This window comes from Camelina sativa, chromosome 5 (genome assembly GCF_030686135.1).
Source record: "Camelina sativa cultivar CO46 ecotype springtype chromosome 5, ASM3068613v1".
Lineage (NCBI taxonomy): Eukaryota > Viridiplantae > Streptophyta > Magnoliopsida > Brassicales > Brassicaceae > Camelina > Camelina sativa.
The window spans coordinates 34,681,972-34,704,154 of NC_141884.1; the positions used below are offsets into that span (position 1 = coordinate 34,681,972).

A 22,183-nucleotide genomic window follows, 5' to 3' on the forward strand; every position below is an offset into this window, starting at 1 on the left:
CTTGTCCTTGCTTGAATGAAGAGATCTTAACTCTCAACTCATCAGACATAGCATCATCATAAAAATAATTAAGGAAAGCCACCTTAATTTGTTGCCAAGATGTCAAAGATCCAGCTGACAACTGTTTTAACCATTGAAATGCCTCTTCTGCAAGTGAGTAAGGGAAAAGCTTGCAGTAGATGAAGTCTTCAGTCACACCATTAGCCTTGATACTGGTCACAAGATCCTCAAAATGCTCAATGTGGTCCAAAGGCTTCTTGAAACATGCTATTTTTATGGTGTGATGAATGATGATAGAGATGATGAATGAACAGGTGGAATGCAAGGTGTTTCAATTACCCTTATGTAGTTGTAGCATAAAGGATGTCAAACCATAATGAGTGTGAAACAAGCAATCAGGATGTTAACACTTATCTAAGTTAAGCCAAATATGATGAATGTTTTTAACTAGCAACCTAATGACAATGATAAAATGCAGAATGTAAAGCTACTAAGACAAGATACTAAATGCAAAGTAAACAGTGTAAACAAAGCAGTAATGATATTAAACAAGAACAAGTACTACACTAAATCAAGACAAGTAATGAAACATGATCAAACATAAACAAAATGAATGCAACAGGAATGAAACAGGAAAGATGTAGGAAATGAAAAAGGAAGTGAAGCAAGTAAATGCAGAACAAAAACAAGAACACTGGATGATGCTCGAGCAAGCACTCAATCGGATGCTCGATCGAGTGGGAGGTCGAGTGGACAAATACGAAGAACAGAAACAGAACCAATCAATCAAAACAGAGCAAACAAAAGCAAATCAAACAGCAAGCAATCAACAAGATTTAAACAAGGAAATCCGTAAACAAAGAAAGGTCCTAAGGATGGATTCATGGGCTGGATTCAAGCTAAAATTATCTATACTGGTCAACAAACCTTAATCAACAATGAGCTATCTCTAGACAATGATCTTCTAATACTTGCTAATCCAGTCTCATGGCAATAACAATCAAGCTTAGATACTCCTAGACCTAGTTCTTACTAGCTAAGAACATATAAAAGCAGGCAATAAACAACCAGATCATTAATGTCAAAAATTACCTTACACAACAAATCTCTTGGGATAAGCATGATAATCTCTAGCATTAGCCTTATCTAACAACTTAGATATTGGTGTGATGCTAAGAAGCTTAAGATCTATCCTTACCCTCTCAGTATAAGAACAACATAGATCACATCTAATCTAGAAGAGATCTATAAATAAGCAAGCTTGACCAATCTAAACAACCATTACCCTTATCCAGCCTAATCCATCCTTAAGATCTCTACACACTACTCACAATCACTAAACATGACGAACAAAATCATAAACCCAGAAATCAATGAAATTTGCATGATTAGAAAGATAAGACAAAGATCTACAATATTGAAGAAGAAATCAAACTCAAATTCTCAATACTTAGAAAGTAATGGAACCAACAAGTATCAAAGATTTATGAGAAAAATACAAAAGTGGCTAATGATCTAAGCAAAAAGTAGATATTCCCAAAAGGGTAAAAACTAGGTTTAGAGATTGTTTTCTCTGAAAAGTGGCTCTCTTGCGGCCATAGAGTACAAGGGGTTTATGGCTAGAAGACAAAATAGGAAGGTGACTCGGTCAACTCGACCAGGTGCTAGGTCGAGTGACCTCTTCTTCTGCTTCTTCCAGCCGGTCGAGTCCTTCTCCGCACACGGTCGAGTGTCTGGTCGAGTGTGGTGGTCGAGTTGACTTCCGTACCTTGATACTTCTGCTCCAACTTCCTTGTCTTCTTCACTTGATAGCTCTAATCCTCCTCAGCATCCTTCCATGCTCCTTGGGATCCAAAATCACCTGCTTATGCTAAAAACTATGCAAATGTAATGCAATTCTACTCTAATGCATAAACAGTCCTAAAGCTACTCAATAATGGCCAAACTAGATAGTAAATCATACAAAATATGTAAATAAACTAAGGTAAAACAAGGTGAAATATATGAACATCAACACCCCCAAACTTAGTGTTTGCTTGCCCTCAAGCAAATAAACAAGAAATAAGGAGGTAGGTGAGGTTTGAAAATGGGATCTCAGCTCCTAAAGCTTGCTAATAAACTAGCTAGAATCAATGTCCAAGTTACTAGTACTATGATGCAAGTTGAATGAGCTGTACTTAAAAGATTTTAGACAAGCTTATCACAACTTTTACTGATTTAAGCCTTAGATATCCACATGCATTCAAGTAGCCATTTCCTTTAACATACATTAAACAAGAACATGAATCAACTTATGCAATGCTTAAACTCATTTTGCTTGGTAATAAAAGGTTTAGAGACAATGATGGTCTCTCTTTAGAGTGGGGCTTATCAATATCAAGGTTCTCTCATAAAAAAAATGGATTGAGCTTTAAAAGAAGGCTAAAGGTAAGAACACTTAGACACATACAAGAACAAAACCTTGTCTACCCAAAGGTACCCAAAGTTTTTATCCTATCATTCTAATCCCAAATGATTTTAGTTCTACCCTTTATCTTCATCTCTTCTCAAATACCCTTTTCTCTTTTGTTTTTAAGCCTTAGGAGAGGTTTCTTATTTGAATCATCTAGTGGAATTGGGGTTTCTTTCTTATTTGCTATGGTTCCCTTTTCTTCTTAATCTTTAAGACATAAAAGCTTTTTTCTATACTCTTCTTTTCTTTCTTTCTTTTCTTTGACTAGAACCATATTCAACAATCTTATACTTCCCATTCTTTCACTAGAGCTTTAATTTAAACACATTTCCCTCCTAAAGACTCTAACCTTTAATTTTCTTTCTCTTTTTCTCTTTTCTTTTCTTTTCTTTTTCAAAACAACCAAGTCTCAAACCCAACAATTAAACCACCTAGTCCTATCTAGTTTGAAAATTGCAAACTAGAACTACACAAGGCTTTACTCTTGTCAGCTCAAATCTAACACTTTCTACCAAGTTCAATCCCAAATAGGCCTCACACACACAAGAATAAACATGGCTTGAAAGAAGGATTGGTTAAGGGTAGGGGAAACCGATTTTTAATGATTAAATCAGCTACTTGGATCAACAAGAGTGGTAACAAAGAAGAAAGATGATCCAAATATGTATATGGTATCCATGAGTTTAAAGCAATGCACAAATTGATAATTAAAAGTCAATATTAGGTTCTTATAAATAGGAAATGGCATCAAATCATAACATGCTTCAATTTAGACCATAATGCAGTTTAGTAATTCAAGGCTTGGTTAAATCTTATGCTTCTAGCTACTCAACTAGCATCAAAGTACTATTAACTTGGGCATTGATCCTAGTTTAGTGAATTTAAAGAAGCTAAGAAGGCAAAACTCATCATAGATCCCTAATGCAAAAATATGATACAGTCCTATATGAATCATGCTAAACAAGATCCTAATATGCAATGCAAACTACATGAACACTCTTTTTTTTATAAAGATTTTTGCAAAAAATATCAAATTTTTTTTTGTTTTTTCTATGCCTTAGATGAAATGCAAATACTAACATGATAATGCTAAAATTTGAAATAAGAAAACAAAACACAACATCAAATACTATCTCAAACCTTCCCCCAAACTTAAATTACACAGTCCACTGTGTAAGAGAAATTTGTAAGAGGATTCAAGACTTAAAACAAAATAAAACTAGAGATGCAATGGTATAAACAATGGAGAGGTGATGTTGGTACCTTATGGGTTGTGGAAGAAGCTGTCCACATCCTCATTCATGCTTTCATATGTGTAGTTGGGGTCTTGTTGTTGACTTGGATGTGGAGAAGGAGGCAACTCGACTATAGCCATCGATTGGCACTCGGTCGAGTAGGTTGGTCGAGTTGGTGGTGTTGGAAAAATTTGTTGACCTTGTTGCCCAAAGTATTGCTGCATGATGGCTGGGTCCATGAAATATTGTGGTGGGAAGGGAGGGTAAGCTTGGCCATAGGGATAGCTTGGATAACCAGCTGGAGCTGGGAAACCATAGAGAGGTATGGGCAGGTACTCGGCCGAGTGCATTGGAGGTGCTCGGTCGAGTGGGTGCTCGAGTGATCCGGTCGAGTGCCTTGGAAACTGTTGTTCTGGGCGACTTGAACCTCTCCTCCTCTGAATAGGCTCATGCAGCGAGGCTCTTGCTGGTTCCACCGTTTTTTCAGCTCTAGACAATGCTCTAGTTGAGCTACTCCTCCTCAATGAGCTAGATGGGCTTGGTGATGAATTTCCACTCTTCAATATAGCAATCTCCTTCTTTAAACCCTTGATGGACTTAGTCATCCTTCCCACCTTCTTCTTCAACTTGTCAAAATTATTGACATGCCACTTGTTCCACTTTTGTAGAAGTGTCAACCTCTTGCTAGTCTCTCTCACTCCTCTACTATCTCTTGGATTTGGCTCATAATCTTCAAAATAAAAGTGTTCTTCCCCATCAGCCATCTCCACATCTCCAGCTTGATCTTCTCTCACTTGGGCTGTACCATCAAACAAAAACTCAACAGCTGGCCAAAAGTCTATGTTTAGCCCTTCTCTTATGGTGGTGAGAGCTTGATTAGGTAGAACAAGCTGAGTCTTCCCTAGTGTTGGATGCTCAAAGTTGAAGAAGTGCTTCCCATTGTGCATCTCCTTAGCTAGAATGAGAGTGGAGGTGAGGTAGTTGGTGTCAATCCATCTTGGCTTGGCCTTCTCTCCTTTAAGTGGTACTTTGGCAGCTACTAGCATTGGAGTGATGATGCCTCCAATGGTTGGAACTCCAGTTGAGCCTTTCTTGTGCAGCTTGCTCACCCAACTCCTATAGTAGGTTAATTGATCAATGAGGACCATAGCAAAATCTGTCTCCACACTGCTCCCAAGGATAATGGTTCCATCCCTTGCTTGAGTGATGATTCCATAAAGGACTACATCAATTATCTTGAGTTTTCCTTCATTAAGATTTACAGTTTCCTTCCTAGCAAAAAATGTATTTGCTAGGGCCTTGTGAAAATACCTCAAAACTGGGCTTCTTATCTTGGAACTCTTGGTCCTGGAGGATGAGTAGATGTTGCTATCTCCAATGGTTTCCCAAACAGCAAAGAGCTCTTCCCTTGGTATAACCATATTCTTTTCACTACCAACTTCAAATCCATAAATATTGGCTATCTTCTTGAATGAAAGCTCATATTTCTTTCCCTTGATGGTGAAGTCACAATAACCACCTCCCAACTCTTTATCCATCCTTGGGAAGAAGTGCAACTTGATGGTGGCTAAGAACTCACAGCTCTCTTCTCTATACCCTTCCATGCGCAATCCCATGAACTTGCGTAGATTGCACTTCCCAAAGAGAAACTCTACATCTTCAGCAATCCCCAGCTTCTCCATGGTCTCCTTGTGTGGATATCTTGTTCCTTGGAAGTTCATCCTCATGAAAGCTTCATAGAGCTGTCTTGGAGTTAAACCACCAGATTCTTCTTCCTCTTCTTCATCTTCTTCCTCACTTTCAACCTCTTCTTTTTGTTCTTCAGCAGCTGGCCTCTTCCCTCTTGCTTTTTTCCTCCTCATGTGTTCTTGAAGAGTGAACTCCATCTCCTCCTCACTCTCAGTTCGCTCTGGATCTTCCTCAACTGGTTGATGTTTCTTCTTTGTTACGCCACTCGACCGCCTACTCGAACCAGCACTCGGTCGTTTGCCTGCTCGAGTGGGTGATCGAGTGCTTCCACCAGCTTCTCTTCTTGATGCGGGTTGAGCATCACGACGATCCAAGAAGCGATCAGCAGCTTTCTTGCCTTCAGCTTCACGAATAACAGCTTGTCGTGATGTTGTTGTAGACCTTGAAGACATTTTGAAAGAGAACTGAAAGGAATAGACTCAAAGCTCAAAGTTAATAGGTTAGTAACCCAAAAACCAAAAAAACTAAGCTTAAGAAAGAAGATGAACTTGAGAGAGGTTTTAAGCTAGATTTTGATTTTTTTAAGCAAATGAGAGAGTGTGAGAAGCATAGGATCGAGTTTATCTCTTTATAAAGAAGCTAAGGGGACAAGGAGACAAGGGTGATGGTCGAGAGCTTGACCAAAATTTGAATTTCAAACTCCTTTCTCCCTCCACTCAATCGTGCAAGACAAACTTGAACCGAGTGGGCTTGGGCTTTGGTGCTGCTCGATCGAGTACCTCTCATGGGCTGGTCGAGTGGCTTCCCAAATTCATTTCTACAAGTCCAATTTTCTCCAAATCCATCTACACTCTCATAAAATGGCCTGCCCAACACAAACATTAGACAAAAAGTTCAAAACTACAAGGAAAATTAAACATATGTACAATGATACCTTAGGGACTTCCTCCCTAGTGAGCTTGTTTAGAGTCACTAAGTTTGATTTTTGATGCCTTTTCAGGCTTGGTTTAGAGTCCAAGGAGGTGATGAAATCCCCCTGGCTCAACTTGATCTTTTTGGTGTTGCTTCTTGATCACTAACTCCTTAACACTTGAACTTTGTTTCTTCTTAAGCTTGAGTCTTGGTCTTTCCTTCTTCAAAGACCTCTTGTTGATTTGCACTTGAAGATCCTTCACTAAACCAGTTAACTCTTAAACTAAATCCTTGAGATGTTGAACTGATTCCTCATGAAATGAGACATTTGCTTTTGAAGTCTCTTCTTCCCTTGAAACCCCAAAATCAGCCTTATCTTCAATCTTAAATGGTTGACCTCCAATGGTTGGTTGGTTAGATGGATTTGTAATATCAAAGTTCATGGTCAAACCTTCGGCTATGTTCAACCTTATCAGCCCTTCCTTAACATCAATGACTGCTCCTGCTGTGGCAAGGAATGGTCTCCCAAGCAAGATTGGATCCTCTAACTCCTTATCCATCTTTATAATGATGAAATCAGTGAGAATTCTTGCCTTGCCTATCTTGACTAAGAGGCTCTCCAATTTACCAACCACATCCTTGTGTGAACCATCAGCTAGACTTATGTAGAGATTGCTTGGCTTGAATTCAGTGTACCCAAGCTTTTCTGCTATAGAGTATGGCATGACACTAACATATGCTCCTAGATCACACAAGCATTTGTTGAAGTGTAGGTAGCTGATGGAACAAGGTAGATTGAATGGCCCTGGATCTTCAAATTTTGTTGGAACAATAGCTGTCTCAATCTCCTCTTGATCTCTCCTATCTTGATTCTGAGCTTTCTGCTTGGATATGTCAAGTAGCATGCCTTTGTAGAGAGGATATGGAGCATAGTGTTCCAAGGCAGGTCCTCTCTCTTCTTCTTTCTTTTCAATGACTTCTTCTTGTTGCAAAGCCATCACTTCCCTTCTTTCAATTATCTCCCTGAGTTCCTTCAGCTTTTGTTCCTTGAAACGTCTTGGGAATGGCAGAGGTGGTTTGTAAGCAGGAGGAATGTATCTAACAGGCTTAACAGCTTCCGCTGCAATAACTCGATTGGTCACTCGATCAGGTACACGATCGTGTGTGTGGTCGAGCACATGGTCGAGTGCTTTGACGGCTTCAGTCTGCTGTGTAAAACCTTTACTCTGGGCTTCAATTAGTAAAGAATCCTCCCCAGCTTGAACCTCATTGTCCTTAGTGACAGCTTTCTCACAGAGATGAATATCTTTAGCAGTAAACTCCCTTGGGTTTTGAATAGCTTTTCCAGGAAGTTGATTAGGCTTAGGAGCTGAAGTAGAAGCAATATGGCTATCCATGTACTTCACTTTAGAGTTCAGACTTTCAAACTTGATGTTGAAATCATTATATTGAGAAGTCAGCTTTTGGTTCAGCTCAGCAAACTTCTTTGCATCCTCAATCTGCCCATTTGCTTGCCCAAGTAACATTTGCTGCATCATAGCTCTCAAATCTGGTTCTTGGCCTTGGGAGGTCTGAAACCCTGGAGGGGGACACAATTGAGGCTGGAACCCTTGGTGTTGTTGCTTGGGTGCATAGTTGTATTGTTGTTGAGGCTGTAGAGGTGGATCAACTTGATCTTGAAGATTGGCTACATTGGTGCTTCTATAGGAGAGGTTGTTGTTCTTGAATTGATTGCAGCCCTTGAACCCTCCTTGATTTTGCATGTAGCAAATCTCAGCCAACTCTCTCTGTAACGCCCCCGAACCGTCCTATGACCACGAAGGCCGTCGGACAGCCACTGGACGCCACTTGCGGAATTGCGCCGAGGTGATCTGGTCCAGGGACGGAAGCTGCAGACTTCCCGATCGGTCCTTCCTAGCACGATCCCACCCGCAGCCGAGTTTACTTAGGCTTTGCAACCCTCGCGGCCTGGTGCGTTGTGTTAGCCCGGACAAGGCCGAGTATCATTTGCAACTTGCCATGTTTTCTCCAAAAACTGATTATATATTACTTTAACAAAATATTACATCGTAAATAAATCATTAAAGCAATATACATAGATAGTCGGAAAATTATACAATAATCGTTTAGGAAAACATAGGGTTTTACATGAAACACAAGAAAACCCTATCCGGCACCCTAACGTTCGCTCCGGCTCTAAACTCACTTAAGCTTCCCTGCAAGACACAAATAATATCATGAGTAATCTAAGATTACTCAGTGATCCTGGGTACCCCTTCATCCTAAACAGGATTCTACTTTCCCAACCCGACTACCCCAGCAAGCAAAGAAAACCAGCAAGTTGTAACAAAATAGCAAGTTACCAAAGCAACGCAACAAAAGCTTAGCGGAAGCAATTCAAACAATAAACATGCAAGAGAGGTTAGATCACTACGACTTAATTCGAACGATCCAAACTTGCTGCCATACGAGAAAGATGACCTAAGGAAACAAGGGACTACTTGGACCTTAGACTCTTACCTCCCATTCACCACTTACTAAGACGTCTAGCATATGACAAGGAAACTTGAAATACCATAGACTCTTAGACAACACGCAACATGCAAAGACGACTAGACATAAACAAGGGAAGCTTGAATACTCTAGACTTTTTACACCTAGGGCCCTTCGATAGTATGTTCCGTTCCAACACTTCCCATGCCGAGACCACAAAGTTCACCGGCATAAACCCACAAAGAGCTACATCGTCATGTAGCGGTTACGTTGGTAGCTAGCCAACCGTAACATTGTCTCGCGCGAGTGGTCGTTGAGAACTCTCGCAAGACATCCGCTCTTGGAACAGAAGATCGACACAATCCTAGCCAAGACTCAAGAAACAAATTCAAGAGACTAAGCTAAAACCAACACACAACCACAATTTCAAGCCTTGATAAACCAAGCACGATGGCGTGAAATCAAGCAAGAATATAACATGCAATAATCAACAAGAAGCAAGAAATGCAATTCATGCAACTTAAGATTATTCAATGTGCATGCAACCAAAATAATCAACTTAAGCAGGTTAATGCAACAAGTTCTAATAAGCATGCAACCGTTTAAAATTTACCCTCTTCAAATCCTTAAATCCAACTTTACATGCGACCTATTCGATTTAACCATTTAAATCCTTAAGGTTCATTTAAACATGTTCTAACTTCGATTTAAAAAAAAATTATGCAACACATTGCAAAATACTTAGCCACTTAATCATGCATGGAACCGGTTTTTAAACAAGAATAAATTCAAGTAAAAAAAAACTCGGTTCGATCATGCATGCATCCATTTCCAAATTTTAAGCATGTCCAAGTTTACTTAAAATGTATTACACTTCATTTGCATGGTCGTTCATGTTAGATGTGCATTTAAACATTCCACTAACATGACTCCTACCAAACCTACGCATGCAACCAATTTAAACCACAATTTTCATACGTATATCCTACATGCATTACCGCAGAACTCACCTCCTTCACGCGTCGATAGCTACGGGATCTCACTGCACCACTTGATCAGACAGTCTTCACGTCGATCAGCTTCCCGCCTCTTCGACCGCAACCGCTTATCTCCTCGATCTCTCTTCAACACAGCTGTCGATCTTTCTTGGTCTTTTCTAGACGCAACCGTCGATGATTTCTCCTCTTGATCTTCCTCGACAACTCTCTCTTTTTCGCCTCTTTCTTTCTCTAAAAAAAACTTAAGTGTTCTGAGTGTTTTTGAGCTAAACACAAAAATGAGGTCGAGTATCCTCTATTTATAGGCTCCAAAATTCTCTTCTTTCTCTTAGTGCTTCTTGACAAGTGGCTCTCTCCCTCCTTGCATGTTGAGCGTGTATCTCACCCCCAATAGCTGCTCGCCATTAATCTTTATATTAGTGCATGTAAAACTCTCTATTAGTGCATGCCAATTAACACTTAATTGTGTTTAACTTTGGCCAATAGAATTCCGCCATCTTCCTTAATCTCCTTGATTAAGTTAATCCTCCACTATCTCTCTTAATCTCCTTGAATTTTTAATTCCTCCACTAACTCCTCCTTAATTAAATTAATCCCTCCACTTTCCTTGATTCTTATTGGTCGAAATTTTGAGAAAATAATAATTTTCCCAAAATACTCAATCCTTCGTCTGGCAACTTCGACGTTCCTTCTGGCGATTCTCGTCCCATTCAGACTATTTTCTCGATCGTTCGGACGCTCCGTTCGGCAATACTCGGAAATCTCTCGGGCAATTCAGACAGTACGCCTCGGCGATACGTCTCGGGCAACTTCGACTACTTTCTCGGGTACTGGGCAACTTCCTCGGGCTCTCGACAATTCTCTCGGGTACTCGGCAACTTCCTCGTGTCCTCGACAATTCTCTCGGGTACTCGGAAACTTCCTCGAGTCCTCGACAATTCTCTCGGGTCTTCTCGACAGATTCCCTCGACGAGTTTTCTCGACCTTCTCGACGAATTTCTTCGACCAATTTTCTCGACACTCTCTCGACGAATTTTAGGGTCTCGACCATGCATCCGGTACTCCTGTCTTGGCTTGGTCATCCTCCGACTCACAAATATTTCCTCGGACTTCCTTGGGTCATTCTTCTTTATTTTCCTTCCTCTTCTTTCTAGGTCTTTTCCGGTTCGTTTCCTCGATCTTTTATTTTGAGATTTCTACTCTTGGTGAGGGTCATTACACTCTCTCCCTTGAACTTGAGATTCTTCTTCACCAATGAAATGAATGGTCTTTTGTTGGCTAAGTAGAATTCTGTTTAGCTTCTCATTAACCACTTTTAAGTCCTTCTTGTACTTCTCCTCTTGATCATTGGAGACAAACCTTACTTTTCTGTCATAGTCTTCATTATAATTTCCATCTGATTGTGCTAGATTCTCTACCAATTCCCAGCCTTCTTCTACATTTTTGTTGAGGAAATTGCCATTGGAGGCTATGTCCAAAAGCATCCTTATCTTAGGTAGGACTCCTCTATATAAGGTGCTGAGCAAAGACTCATTGCTGAATCTATGGTGTGGACATTGAGTTTGGAAGCCCTTGAATCTCTCCCATGCCTCACAAAAGCTTTCATTATTCCTTTGTGCAAACCCAGAAATCTCATTCCTCAACCTTGCAGTTCTAGCACTAGAGAAGAACTTAGCTAGAAAGGCCTTCCTACAAGCATCATATGTAGTGATAGCACCAGTTGGAAGTGTCTTCTCCATAGATGTGCTTTGGCTCCAAGTGAGAAAGGAAACAGCCTAAGCTTGAAGCCATCTTCACTAACACCATTGATCTTGGTGAGTCCACAAATCCTATCAAACTCATCAAGATGGTCTAAGGGGTCTTCCATTGGCAAACCATGGAACTTATTAGCTTGAATCATGGTGATTAGACCACTCTTGATCTCATAGTTGATGTTGGCAACTGGAGGAGGAACTATACCAGCTTTTTGGTTATGTGTATTTGGTGCATCTCCAGCACCAATGTGCCTTGGCCTTTGCTTTTGATTGTTTTGTTGCTCCATTAGCAACTGATTTTCTTGTTCTTGGAGGATTCTTGTTCTCTGCTGTCTCAGGTCTCTTGGTAGGCGGTTGATGTGATCAAGGTACCTTTGAAGATTCTGATTACCCTTGGATCTTGTTTGCATCAACTGACTCGATCACTGACTCGGACAGGCACTCGGTCGAGCTCTGGCTCGAGTTGAAAACTGAACCGACTGAGACGAGAAGACTGACTGAATCCGGGTTGTGGCTCGATCAGGTACTCGATTGCGCAGACGGTCGAGTGGTTGGTCGAGTTGGTACCTGAGACTCAAAACAACTGAAACAATATCTTTATGTGGTGTGGTGAATGAATGATGAATGATGTATGATGTGATGATCAAGTGGAGTGCAGGGTGTTTAAATTCCCCTTATGCTGTTGTAGTATAAGAGGTGTCAATCCTAAATGAGTGTTTGCAAGCAATCAGGATGTGCATATATGTCTAAGTCAAGCCAAATATGTAGGATGTTTGTCACTAACAACCTAATGATGAATTGTAAAATGCAGAAAGTAAAAGCTACTAAGATAGATGCTAAATGTAAAGAGAACAAACTAATCAAAGCTATGATGAAACTAGAACAGAAATGGAAACTATAGTAATGCAAGTAATGAACTAATGCAAGGCAAGTAATGAACAGGACACTAAGTGAATACTACAGAAATGCAACTAAAATTAGACAAGGAATGAGACAGGACAAACGTAAATCATAAACAAGAGTTCTGGAGATGAACTCGAGCATGCACTCGATCGAGTGTAGATCGAGTACAGGGTCGAGCTGGCTAAACGCGAAAAATAGAGCAATGCAAGCAAAACAGAGCAATACAAAAGCGAATCAAACAACAATCAAACAACATGATTTAAGCTAGGAAATCAATAAACAAGGAATGTCTTAGGGTTGGATTCATGGGCTGGACTTTAGATTGTGGTTATCTAACTTGATCAACAAACTTCAATCAATATGAGCTAATCTCTAGACAATGATCTCTAAGAACATGTTAATCCACTCTCATGGCAAAACAATCAAGCTCATATATTTCTAGGCTTGTTCTCACAAAGCAAAGAACCTATACAAGCAAGCATTAAGCAATATGTCAAAAATCAAACAAGACTTCTAATCTCTTAGCAAGCCTCATGATAGTCTCTAGATCTAGCCTTATCTATACACCTTAGACATTGGTGTGATGCTAAGAGGCTTGAGATCAATCCCTACCCTCTCGGTTATATGATCAGCATTAAGAATATCTAGCCTAGAAGAGATCTACAACAATCAAGCTTGACCAAATCAAACAACCACAACATCCATCCAGCCTAAACCATCCCTAAGAGCTAAGGAAACTACTCACAATCACACATGATGAACATCGAAATCATAAACCCAGAAAATGTCGAAACTTGTATCAATAGAAAGATAAAGCAAAGATCTACAATATTGAAGAAGGAATCAAACTCGAATTCTTAATATTTTGAAAGTTATGAAACCAACAAATATGAAGAATCTTTTGTTCTTCTCCTTCAAGGAGGTACAAGATCTAAGAAAATAAAAGTGCAAAAAGTAATAATTCCCAAAAGGGTAAATACTAGGTTTGAGAATATCTAAAAAGCTGGACTCCTGGTGGCTTCAGGGTACAAGGCCTTTAAATAGGAAAAGGAGTGGAAGCCCTAAAAATGCTAAAAGACAAAATAGCCAGGCGGCTCGGCCAACTCGACCCGGTGCTCGGTTGAGTGACCGGTCGAGTTGCCTTTTCTTTTGTTCCTTCCACTCGGTCGAGTCCCTCTCCGCACACGTTCGAGTGTCTGGTCGAGTGGGCAGTCGAGTGGGACTCCGGACCTTGGTTCTTCAGCCCTAACTCCCTTGCTTTCTCCTCTTGATTGCTTCACTTCTCTTCAGCATTGCTTCCATGCTCCTTAGGCTCCAAAATCACCTGCTTATGCAAGAAAAGATGCAAATGCAATGCAACTATACTGTAATGCATGAACAGTCCTAAAGCTATGCAATAATGGTCAAAATGGATAGCAAAAGATGCAAAAGATGTGAATAAACTAAGGGAAAACAGGGTAAAATATATGAACATCAACAACCAAGCAGATCTTAGACTTAGTAGTGATCAAAGGAGCAATAGAACTTAATCTTAGACTTATGTAGATCCTAAATGTCACAAACAAACACTCCCCGGCAACGACGCCAAATTGAAACATGGTATTTTTATGGTGTGATGAATGATGATAGTGATGATGAATGAACAGGTAGAATGCAAGGTGTTTCAATTACCTTTATGTAGTTGTAGCATAAAGGATAACAAACCATGATGAGTGTGATGCAAGCAATCAGAATGTGAACACTTATCTAAGTTAAGCCAAATATGATTAATGTTTTTAACTAGCAACCTAATGACAATGATAAAATGTGGAATGTAAAGCTACTAACACAAGATACAAAATGCAAAATAAACAGTGTAAACAAAGCAGTAATGATAATAAACAAGAACAAGTACTACACTAATGCAAGACAAGAATGAAACATGATCAAACAGAGACGAAATGAATGCAACAGGAATGAAACAGGAAAGATGCAGGAAATGAAACAGGAAGTGAAGCAAGTAAATGCAGAACATAAACAAAAACAATGGATGATGCTCGAGCAAGCACTCGATCGGATGCTCGATCGAGTGGGAGGTCGAGTGGACAAATACGAAGAACAGAAACAGAACCAATCAATCAAAACAGAGAAAACGAAAGCAAATCAAACAGCAAGCAATCAACAAGATTTAAACAAAGAAATCAATAAACAAAGAAAGGTCCTAAGGATGGATTCATGGGCTGGATTCAAGCTAAGGTTATCTAAACTGGTCAACAAACCTCAATCAACAATGAGCTATCTCTAGACAATGATCTTCTAATACTTGCTAATCCACTCTCATGGCAATAACAATCAAGCCTAGATACTCCTATACCTAGTTCTCACTAGCTAAGAACATATAAAAGCAGGCAATAAACAACTAGATCATTAATGTCAAAAATCACCTTACACAACCAATCTCTTGGGATAAGCATGATAATCTCTAGCATTAGCCTTATCTAACAACTTAGATATTGGTGTGATGCTAAGAAGCTTAAGATCTATCCTTACCCTCTCAGTATAAGAACAGCATAGATCACATCTAATCTAGAAGAGATCTATAAACAAGCAAGCTTGACCAATCTAAACAACCAAAACCCTTATCCAGCCTAATCCATCCTTAAGATCTCTACACACTACGCACAATCACTAAACATGATGAACAAAATCATAATTCCAGGAATCAATGAAACTTGCATGATTAGAAAGATAAGACAAAGATCTACAATATTGAAGAAGAAATCAAACTCAAATTCTCAATACTTAGAAAGTTATGGAACCAACAAGTATCAAAGATTTATGAGAAAAATACAAAAGTGGCTAATGATCTAAGCAAAAAGTAGATATTCCCAAAAGGGTAAAAACTAGGTTTAGAGATTGTTTTCTCTGAAAAGTGGCTCTCTTGCGGCCATAGAGTACAAGGGGTTTATATAGGAGAGAGGGGAAGCCTTAAAATGGCTAGAAGACAAAATAGGAAGGTGGCTCGGTCAACTCGACCAGGTGCTCGGTCAAGTGACCTCTTCTTCTGCTTATTCCAGCCGGTCGAGTGCTTCTCCGCACACGGTCGAGTGTCTGGTCGAGTGTTGTGGTCGAGTGGACTTCCATACCTTGATACTTCTGCTCGAACTTCCTTGTCTTCTTCACTTGATAGCTCTAATCCTCCTCAGCATCCTTCCATGCTCCTTAGGATCCAAAATCACCTGCTTATGCTAAAACTATGCAAATGCAATGCAATTCTACTCTAATGCATAAACAGTCATAAAGCTACTCAATAATGGCCAAACTAGATAGTAAATCATGCAAAAGATGTAAATAAACTAAGGTAAAACAAGGTGAAATATATGAACATCACTTCTCATTGGGAAGGTTTGAGAAAGGTCTCTGTCCAACCAGCTGGAAGTAAGCAGGCTTCAGCTCAAAATCATTCCTTTGGAATGGAGGAGGAACAATTGCAGATCGGTTCTGATAAACCAGGTCAGCTCTGTTGAAGTCATCAATGGTCCTGATCAAGTCTCGGTTGTTCTCCTGTCCTCGAACCGGGTTTTGGACGTGGTTTGCAGCTCCATGTCCGTCTGCAGGAAGGGGGTGTCAACCGATACCCTGTTGGTGTCGATCGACACCATCGGCCTGTTCGTCAACGACAACAGCTTGCTCGTTGCCAACAGCATCTTGCTCGTTGACAACAACAGCTTCAACAATCACAATGCTTTATGCATCATGCTTTTGGCCCTGCTCATTGCGCAAGTGGCCCTCTTGATCCCTCAAAGCACCATCCTCATCACGCATCATAATGATTTTTCTAGTGTTAGGCTTAGGAGCGCAAGTGGCTTTTCGGTTCTCACGCTCAAGTTTTCCCAACTCTTGGTTTGAAAGCTTCAAAATTGGACCAGTCTTATTGTTTCTAGTGTTAGGCTTAGGAGGCATGCACCTGAAACACACAAGAGAAAAGAAAACAAAAACGTGTAAGTTTCAAATAAAAAGAAAAATTTAGACAAAATCAAAAACTCAAATCTAATGGTAGATCAAAGAGTCCCCGGTAACGGCGCCAAAATTTGATATGCTCAAATTAAAACCCTAGAGCTACTCTCTCAAATTAAGAGACCACTACAGTATTTAGGGGTCGAATTCCACAAGGACTCTAGATTACGCAATAAATTGTAGAGTTTTATAATTATGATAAACAAGTTGATTTAAATTAAGAAAAGCACTGCAAAATATTAAATAAAAGTTGTAAATTCAGAAGATCAAAAAGCTAGGTATAGGAAATTTTTCAGCAAATTACAAAATATTAAATCAATAGTTAAATAGGATTCAAGCAATTAAAAATCAGATCTAGAACTCTAAACACTTTTGTAAAATAAATCAGTTCTCACTGCAAATATTATCTAAATTTAAAAGCTGAAAATCTAAATCTCTTTGTAAAATTCAAGGTTAAAAATCAGCTTTAAAAACAAGTTTAGTTTGTTCATAATAATTATTAAATCAAATCTCTTTGCAAAAAATAATTTTGCTCATCAAAAGGTTTTATCAGAAAAATCAAGGGAAATTACCTAGAATATTGCATAAAAGTAGGTTTATTACTAGACTAACACATTGAGATTTCTGTGTTACTAGAATAACACATAAAAGTTTGCAAATTACTTCTATATCTGAGTTGTGTGTTTTATTACGATTTATGTCATTCTCTTTTAAAACGAAGATCGTAAAAGGGGAAAATAAAAAGATCATAAACCTAAGTCGATCTCTTGAATCTTTGTGTTGTTTGTCTTACGATTGTTGGGTTGAGATCAGCTATTTTTAGATAGCTTGCGGCGTGAAAAGAATCAGTGTGGAGGACGTTTGGCTGGAGGACCACTGACGGCGAGTTGACGGCGAGGTGGTTTGAAGTAGAGGAGGAGGGAAATAAAGCGATTTGCTCAGAGGTAAATTTCTATATCGTGGTTTAGTCTCTATTGCTTACTGTTTTCTTATACCCGAGTATTACATAGTAGGCCTTGTATATTGTATGTTAGTTTTCTGTATGTTGTTGAGCTCTGTTTTTCGGAAGATATTTGTGTGACTTCATGTTGTTTCGTTGCTAATCTAAGCAACAAATGTTTTGTGATATTGAATTAATAACTAAACTAAAGCTTCTGTCGTAGATATGGGGTCAAGCAAGAGGTATCCAAGTAGGTTGTATGGGGTTGGTAATTTTCCACTACCGATGAGAAGCATGCACCACGATTGTAGTTTGTCCAATCTTGGTGGTTTGAAAGGCTTTGTTGGTGATGAGGTGTATGACAAAATAAGAAAGAATTCGCAGCTGGGAGTTCTATTGGATCTAGCCGAATCTGACTACCTGTTTTGTGGGAAGACCATCCATTATCTATTGTCCAATCAATTGGCAATAAACATTCCTTCGGAGGTATGGTTTTTGGTTGGAGGAAAGCCGTTGAGGTTCTCTCTATATGAATATGAAGAAATTAGTGGTTTGAATTGTGAGAAGATTGATGAAATAGAGTTTGAAGTCGATCATACACCTTTATGGGCGGCTTTAAAGGTGAAAGCTTTTAATGGACCCAACTGGGAGGAGCTAGTTGAGGGTTTGAGAAGCTGTCGTGGGTGGTCTGATGAAATGAAGACGCAGATAGCTCGGTTGTATCTTGTTCATGTTTGAGTGCTTGGTTTATCAAGGAACAGTCGGATTCCTCTGGAATACGCTAAACGGGCGTTGAATGAAGAAGCATTTGAGAGTTTTCAATGGGGTAGGGTTGGATTCAAGAGTTTAGTTGATTCCATCAAAGTCCTTGGGTTACCTAACAATGCTTATACCCTCCATGAATGTGTCCATGTATTGCTGATATGGGCATTTGAGAGCGTGAAGGTGCTGGGGGCTAGCTACGGGAATGTAAGAGAAGGTGTAGATTTGCCTCTGTTAAGGTGGAGAGGAGGGAGGCCAAGGAAGGACATCGAAGCCTTCATATCCGGGAGCAAACTCCTTAATAATGGGGAGGTATGCCTTCAATTTACGTATACATATTTGTCTGCATTTTTTCTTTGTGATAGATTATTAAAAGTTATGGTATCTGAAATGCAGCTTCAGGTGAAGCATTTAGTACCTAAACCTTTGGAGTTATCCAGATTGGCCAGGACAGTATTGTGTGTATGGTGTAGGAGAAGGTTTGAAGAAGAAACTGGATAATCTGCTGTTAGACGTGATCAATGGCGAAGTGGATGAAAGAGAATGGGATTGTGTAAAAAAAAGGAAGGGGGAACATACGAAGAAGAGGGAGAGGAGGCAACATGTTGTAGGGGTAAGTGACGATGATTTCCTTGAAACAGCCCCAACCAGCATCCGTAATGTCCCCAATAATGCGAAGGAGCAGAAAGAAAGTGTTGGGGACAAATGTTCAGCAGAGAAGGCGTCTGCAGATAAGCATTCAGGTGTGCAGGGTGAAGATGGTAGTGGAAGGTTATTTACTATGGTTGAAACACTAGGGGCGAAAATAGATAATATTCAGATATCGTTTTCTAGAGCAATAGCGGAAGTTGTGTTCAAACTTCAAGGTATGGAGAGTAGGATGGGTAACTTTGAGAGTGACGTTCAACTATTGAAGAAAGTTGTTATCAACACAACGGATGGAGGAGCGCATACGCAAGGACCTATTACATTAAGAAATGACGAACAAAAAATAGAGGAGGTATGATCTGCGTACCATATTGATAAAATTGTTATTATATATCTATTGTTCAGTATGAAGTCATTGTATTTATATATTCGAGGAAACAATATCAATTTCAGTTTTGTGAAGTTGTATAATTAATTTTGTAATTATTTTGATATATGATTTTTTTCGTACACACAATTTAGCAATTTGTATACTTTGTCTCTAGTTTAACAGCGTCATATTATATTTCAAATGTCTTGTAAATAACGTCAAATACATGTCTTTTGTTTCAAGTCATGGCTATATCAGATAAAGCATTCGGACAAGGATGGTTATAAAGTTGCTAGTTGTGTTAGGAATCCGTTAGCCATTAAGGATAAGGTAATGTGGTCTGGGAGTATTAAAATCGAACCAGAGGACAGTGTAGAGCGAATTCCAAAGCAGATGGTAGACAGTGTACAGCGTGTCAAAAGAGTACAGAGTTGGGAGACAGAGGAAGGCGATAAAAGAGCAAAGTATAATGACAAAGTTGATGGAGCAGGTGCTCAACCCGTTCCTATTAATGTTATCCATCCAGTAAGTGGTGGTAACCCTCGCTCGTCGGATCGAAAGTGCGAATCTGTTGTGGATTTAACCAATGAGACCAGGAGTCGTGCATCGTCTCATACAGTGAAAGATAAGGAGAAAGCCATGTATTTTGCATATTTGTTACAAAAGGTGTTTCCTCCATCAAGAGAGCTTGATCTTCTATTAGTAGATCCAGTGGGCACCAACCCTAATGACGAATCAATGCGAGCTGCATTAATGACCCGACGTGAAAGCAACATTGTAGTCATATCTCCCGCAGTGTACGATCCTTTTAGTGAGGCAAGTCCTGAGAAAATTGCAAAGCTGATGTCCTTCCTAACTGATGATTTGTAAGTCTTCATTTAGAGTTGTATATAATTAGTGTCTATATTCGGATTTGAGGACTACGATCTATAACTGATTTGTTAATTTTGGTATTCAGGGCTAAAGTACCTTCCACTGGAAATGCCGAATTTTATTTTCGCCTCCTGACCCCTAAACAATTGTGGCCAACTACAACATTCGGCTGGTTATGGGATGCGGTAAGCTTCGTAGCATAACATTTGACGCAGTTAACTATGGTATACTAATGCCTGATAGATGTCACTCGTGTTGCAGCACATGGTTACATGTATGCATATGTTCCGTATTAGGGGGACGCAAATGCCATCCCCATATAAATAGATCGTATTGCTTTTCTCGATCCTTTGTTTGTTAGTATGTGGGCACTCGAATTCCCTAAAATGGAAGCCTCTAATCAATGGGTTTTTGGAGAAGGTTGTTTTGAGACGTACGTGGGAAGGCTGCCAAAATACAGAATGACAAACAAAGTGTGGGTTGACGATGTAGACACCCTGCTCTTCCCATACAACCTCGATAACAACCATTGGGTAGCCATCAAAGCTGACTTAGTCCAGCGGAGGCTAAGAGTTTACGATAGCATAAACAGCGGTAGAACCGACGAGAGTCTACAAAAGAAGTGCAAACCGTTTGCAAAAATGATTCCACGCTTGATACAAGCATATAACCGGAGGTACAAAGATGAGCATATCGGGGCGGCGGCATTTAGTTACTACCGGGTGAAAACACTCCCACAGAACTATCAACAAGGTGACTGTGGTTTGTACACGTTGAAGTGCTTAGAGTGTATAGCTCTTGGAGTAAATTACACAGGCCTATGTGATGCGGCCATGCCTTCTATTAGGATGAAACTTACAGCAGACGTGTTTGATGAGGTCCCAGACCGAGACTGCTTTCTCCAACTAGATGCTACGTCGGAGACAGTAGATTATCCAGAAGCTGAGTTCAACTCGGGATCAAAAAGTTGAAGAGGTTCCATGTCCATTACCGGAGCAGTATGATTTTGCAAAATTGAAGATTGATTTTACGCGTGTTGCTAATAGAAGATGCGTGTTTGGTCATTATTTTGGTAACATGTGGGATTTGAGGATGTCGTTCTTAGATTTTCCGAGGGCTGGTCACTCAAATAGCTCCTATCGGTTGTTTGTAAACCCTCTTCAGGTGTAGTGTTTTTTTGTATATTGGAGGGTGTAGATATGTATCATTATGACGTCTTTCTAACCAGTATTAGTATATGTTAGGCCTTTATCAGATGTGTACGTACCATCAACTAAGTAACGGCCTTATTATGGTCTGTGTACAGACGTACGTATATTCATATATGTACGTACCATCAACTAAGGAACGGCCTTATTATGGTCTGTGTACAGACGTACGTTTTTCTACCGTTATAGACTTTATTTTTAGGTGGATGGTTGGTGCTTAGTTTCTATCCATTATGAGCACACTAACTTGTCCCTACTGGCAATCCTATGATATGATGAGCGTGGCAATTAAATTGTATTCAAAGTCAGCGAACCATAATCATCCTAAGAGACTGTTACGGATCATATGGACCACCTGCGTGAAAGTAATAAGTACAACCAGGAAGAATGTTTATTCGCTACTTAATTTATCGGACCAATACCATCTTCGTAGACGTCCATCGTGAACTTCTTTCGGAAATTGTCAATATTGTTGTCGCAGATCTTCAAGCAATTAGTGATCGGTTTACCCATGCTCAACAGTTCTAAAAACTTCATAGTAAAAGGTCCACAATCTCCCGTCCTCAAGTTTTGTCCTACTAGGCTAACCCTTACAGCGGTAAATGGATCGAGAGGGTAGTTGACATAGATAACCCTCTGAAGTAGGTACGGTATCATCTCACACACCGGCTTGATCCGGGACGTTACAAGGGTTTCTCTGGTGGAGGTCATCAAAGGATCGTAAATGGAAACATGTCTCGTTATAAGATTTATGCCCACTCCTACCCAATGCTTAGATTTCCAGTTCATTGGAGCATATATAACGTCGACATCTGTAACCCACTTCAACCTTGGTTCGTGGTGCATCCTTTCCCCATTGACGATGTCAATGAGTACTTCGTCCCATCTGAAATTCCGTTTCGCTGTGCTCCTGTTGAATGCTTGGAACCTTCTTGTCAACTCGTAAAACA

The 22,183-nt window shown here is 39.8% G+C and overlaps 1 protein-coding gene and 1 non-coding gene across 2 annotated transcripts; both read left to right on the top strand.

Moving 5' to 3' along the window:
* The first annotated feature begins 11,318 nt into the window (after positions 1-11,318).
* Positions 11,319-11,425, top strand: LOC147944746 (small nucleolar RNA R71). The gene has a single exon (XR_015558657.1). It is a non-coding gene; the product is annotated as a small nucleolar RNA R71 (small nucleolar RNA).
* Positions 11,426-17,597: 6,172 nt separating this feature from the next.
* On the top strand, positions 17,598-20,348 carry LOC104733566 (uncharacterized). Its single transcript, XM_087512706.1, has 8 exons — positions 17,598-17,858; positions 17,940-18,088; positions 18,134-18,446; positions 18,531-18,603; positions 18,776-19,134; positions 19,411-20,018; positions 20,111-20,210; positions 20,322-20,348. The coding sequence occupies exons 1-8, from the start codon at positions 17,598-17,600 to the stop codon at positions 20,346-20,348; spliced, it is 1,890 nt and encodes a 629-aa protein (XP_087368832.1).
* The last annotated feature ends 1,835 nt before the right edge of the window (positions 20,349-22,183 follow it).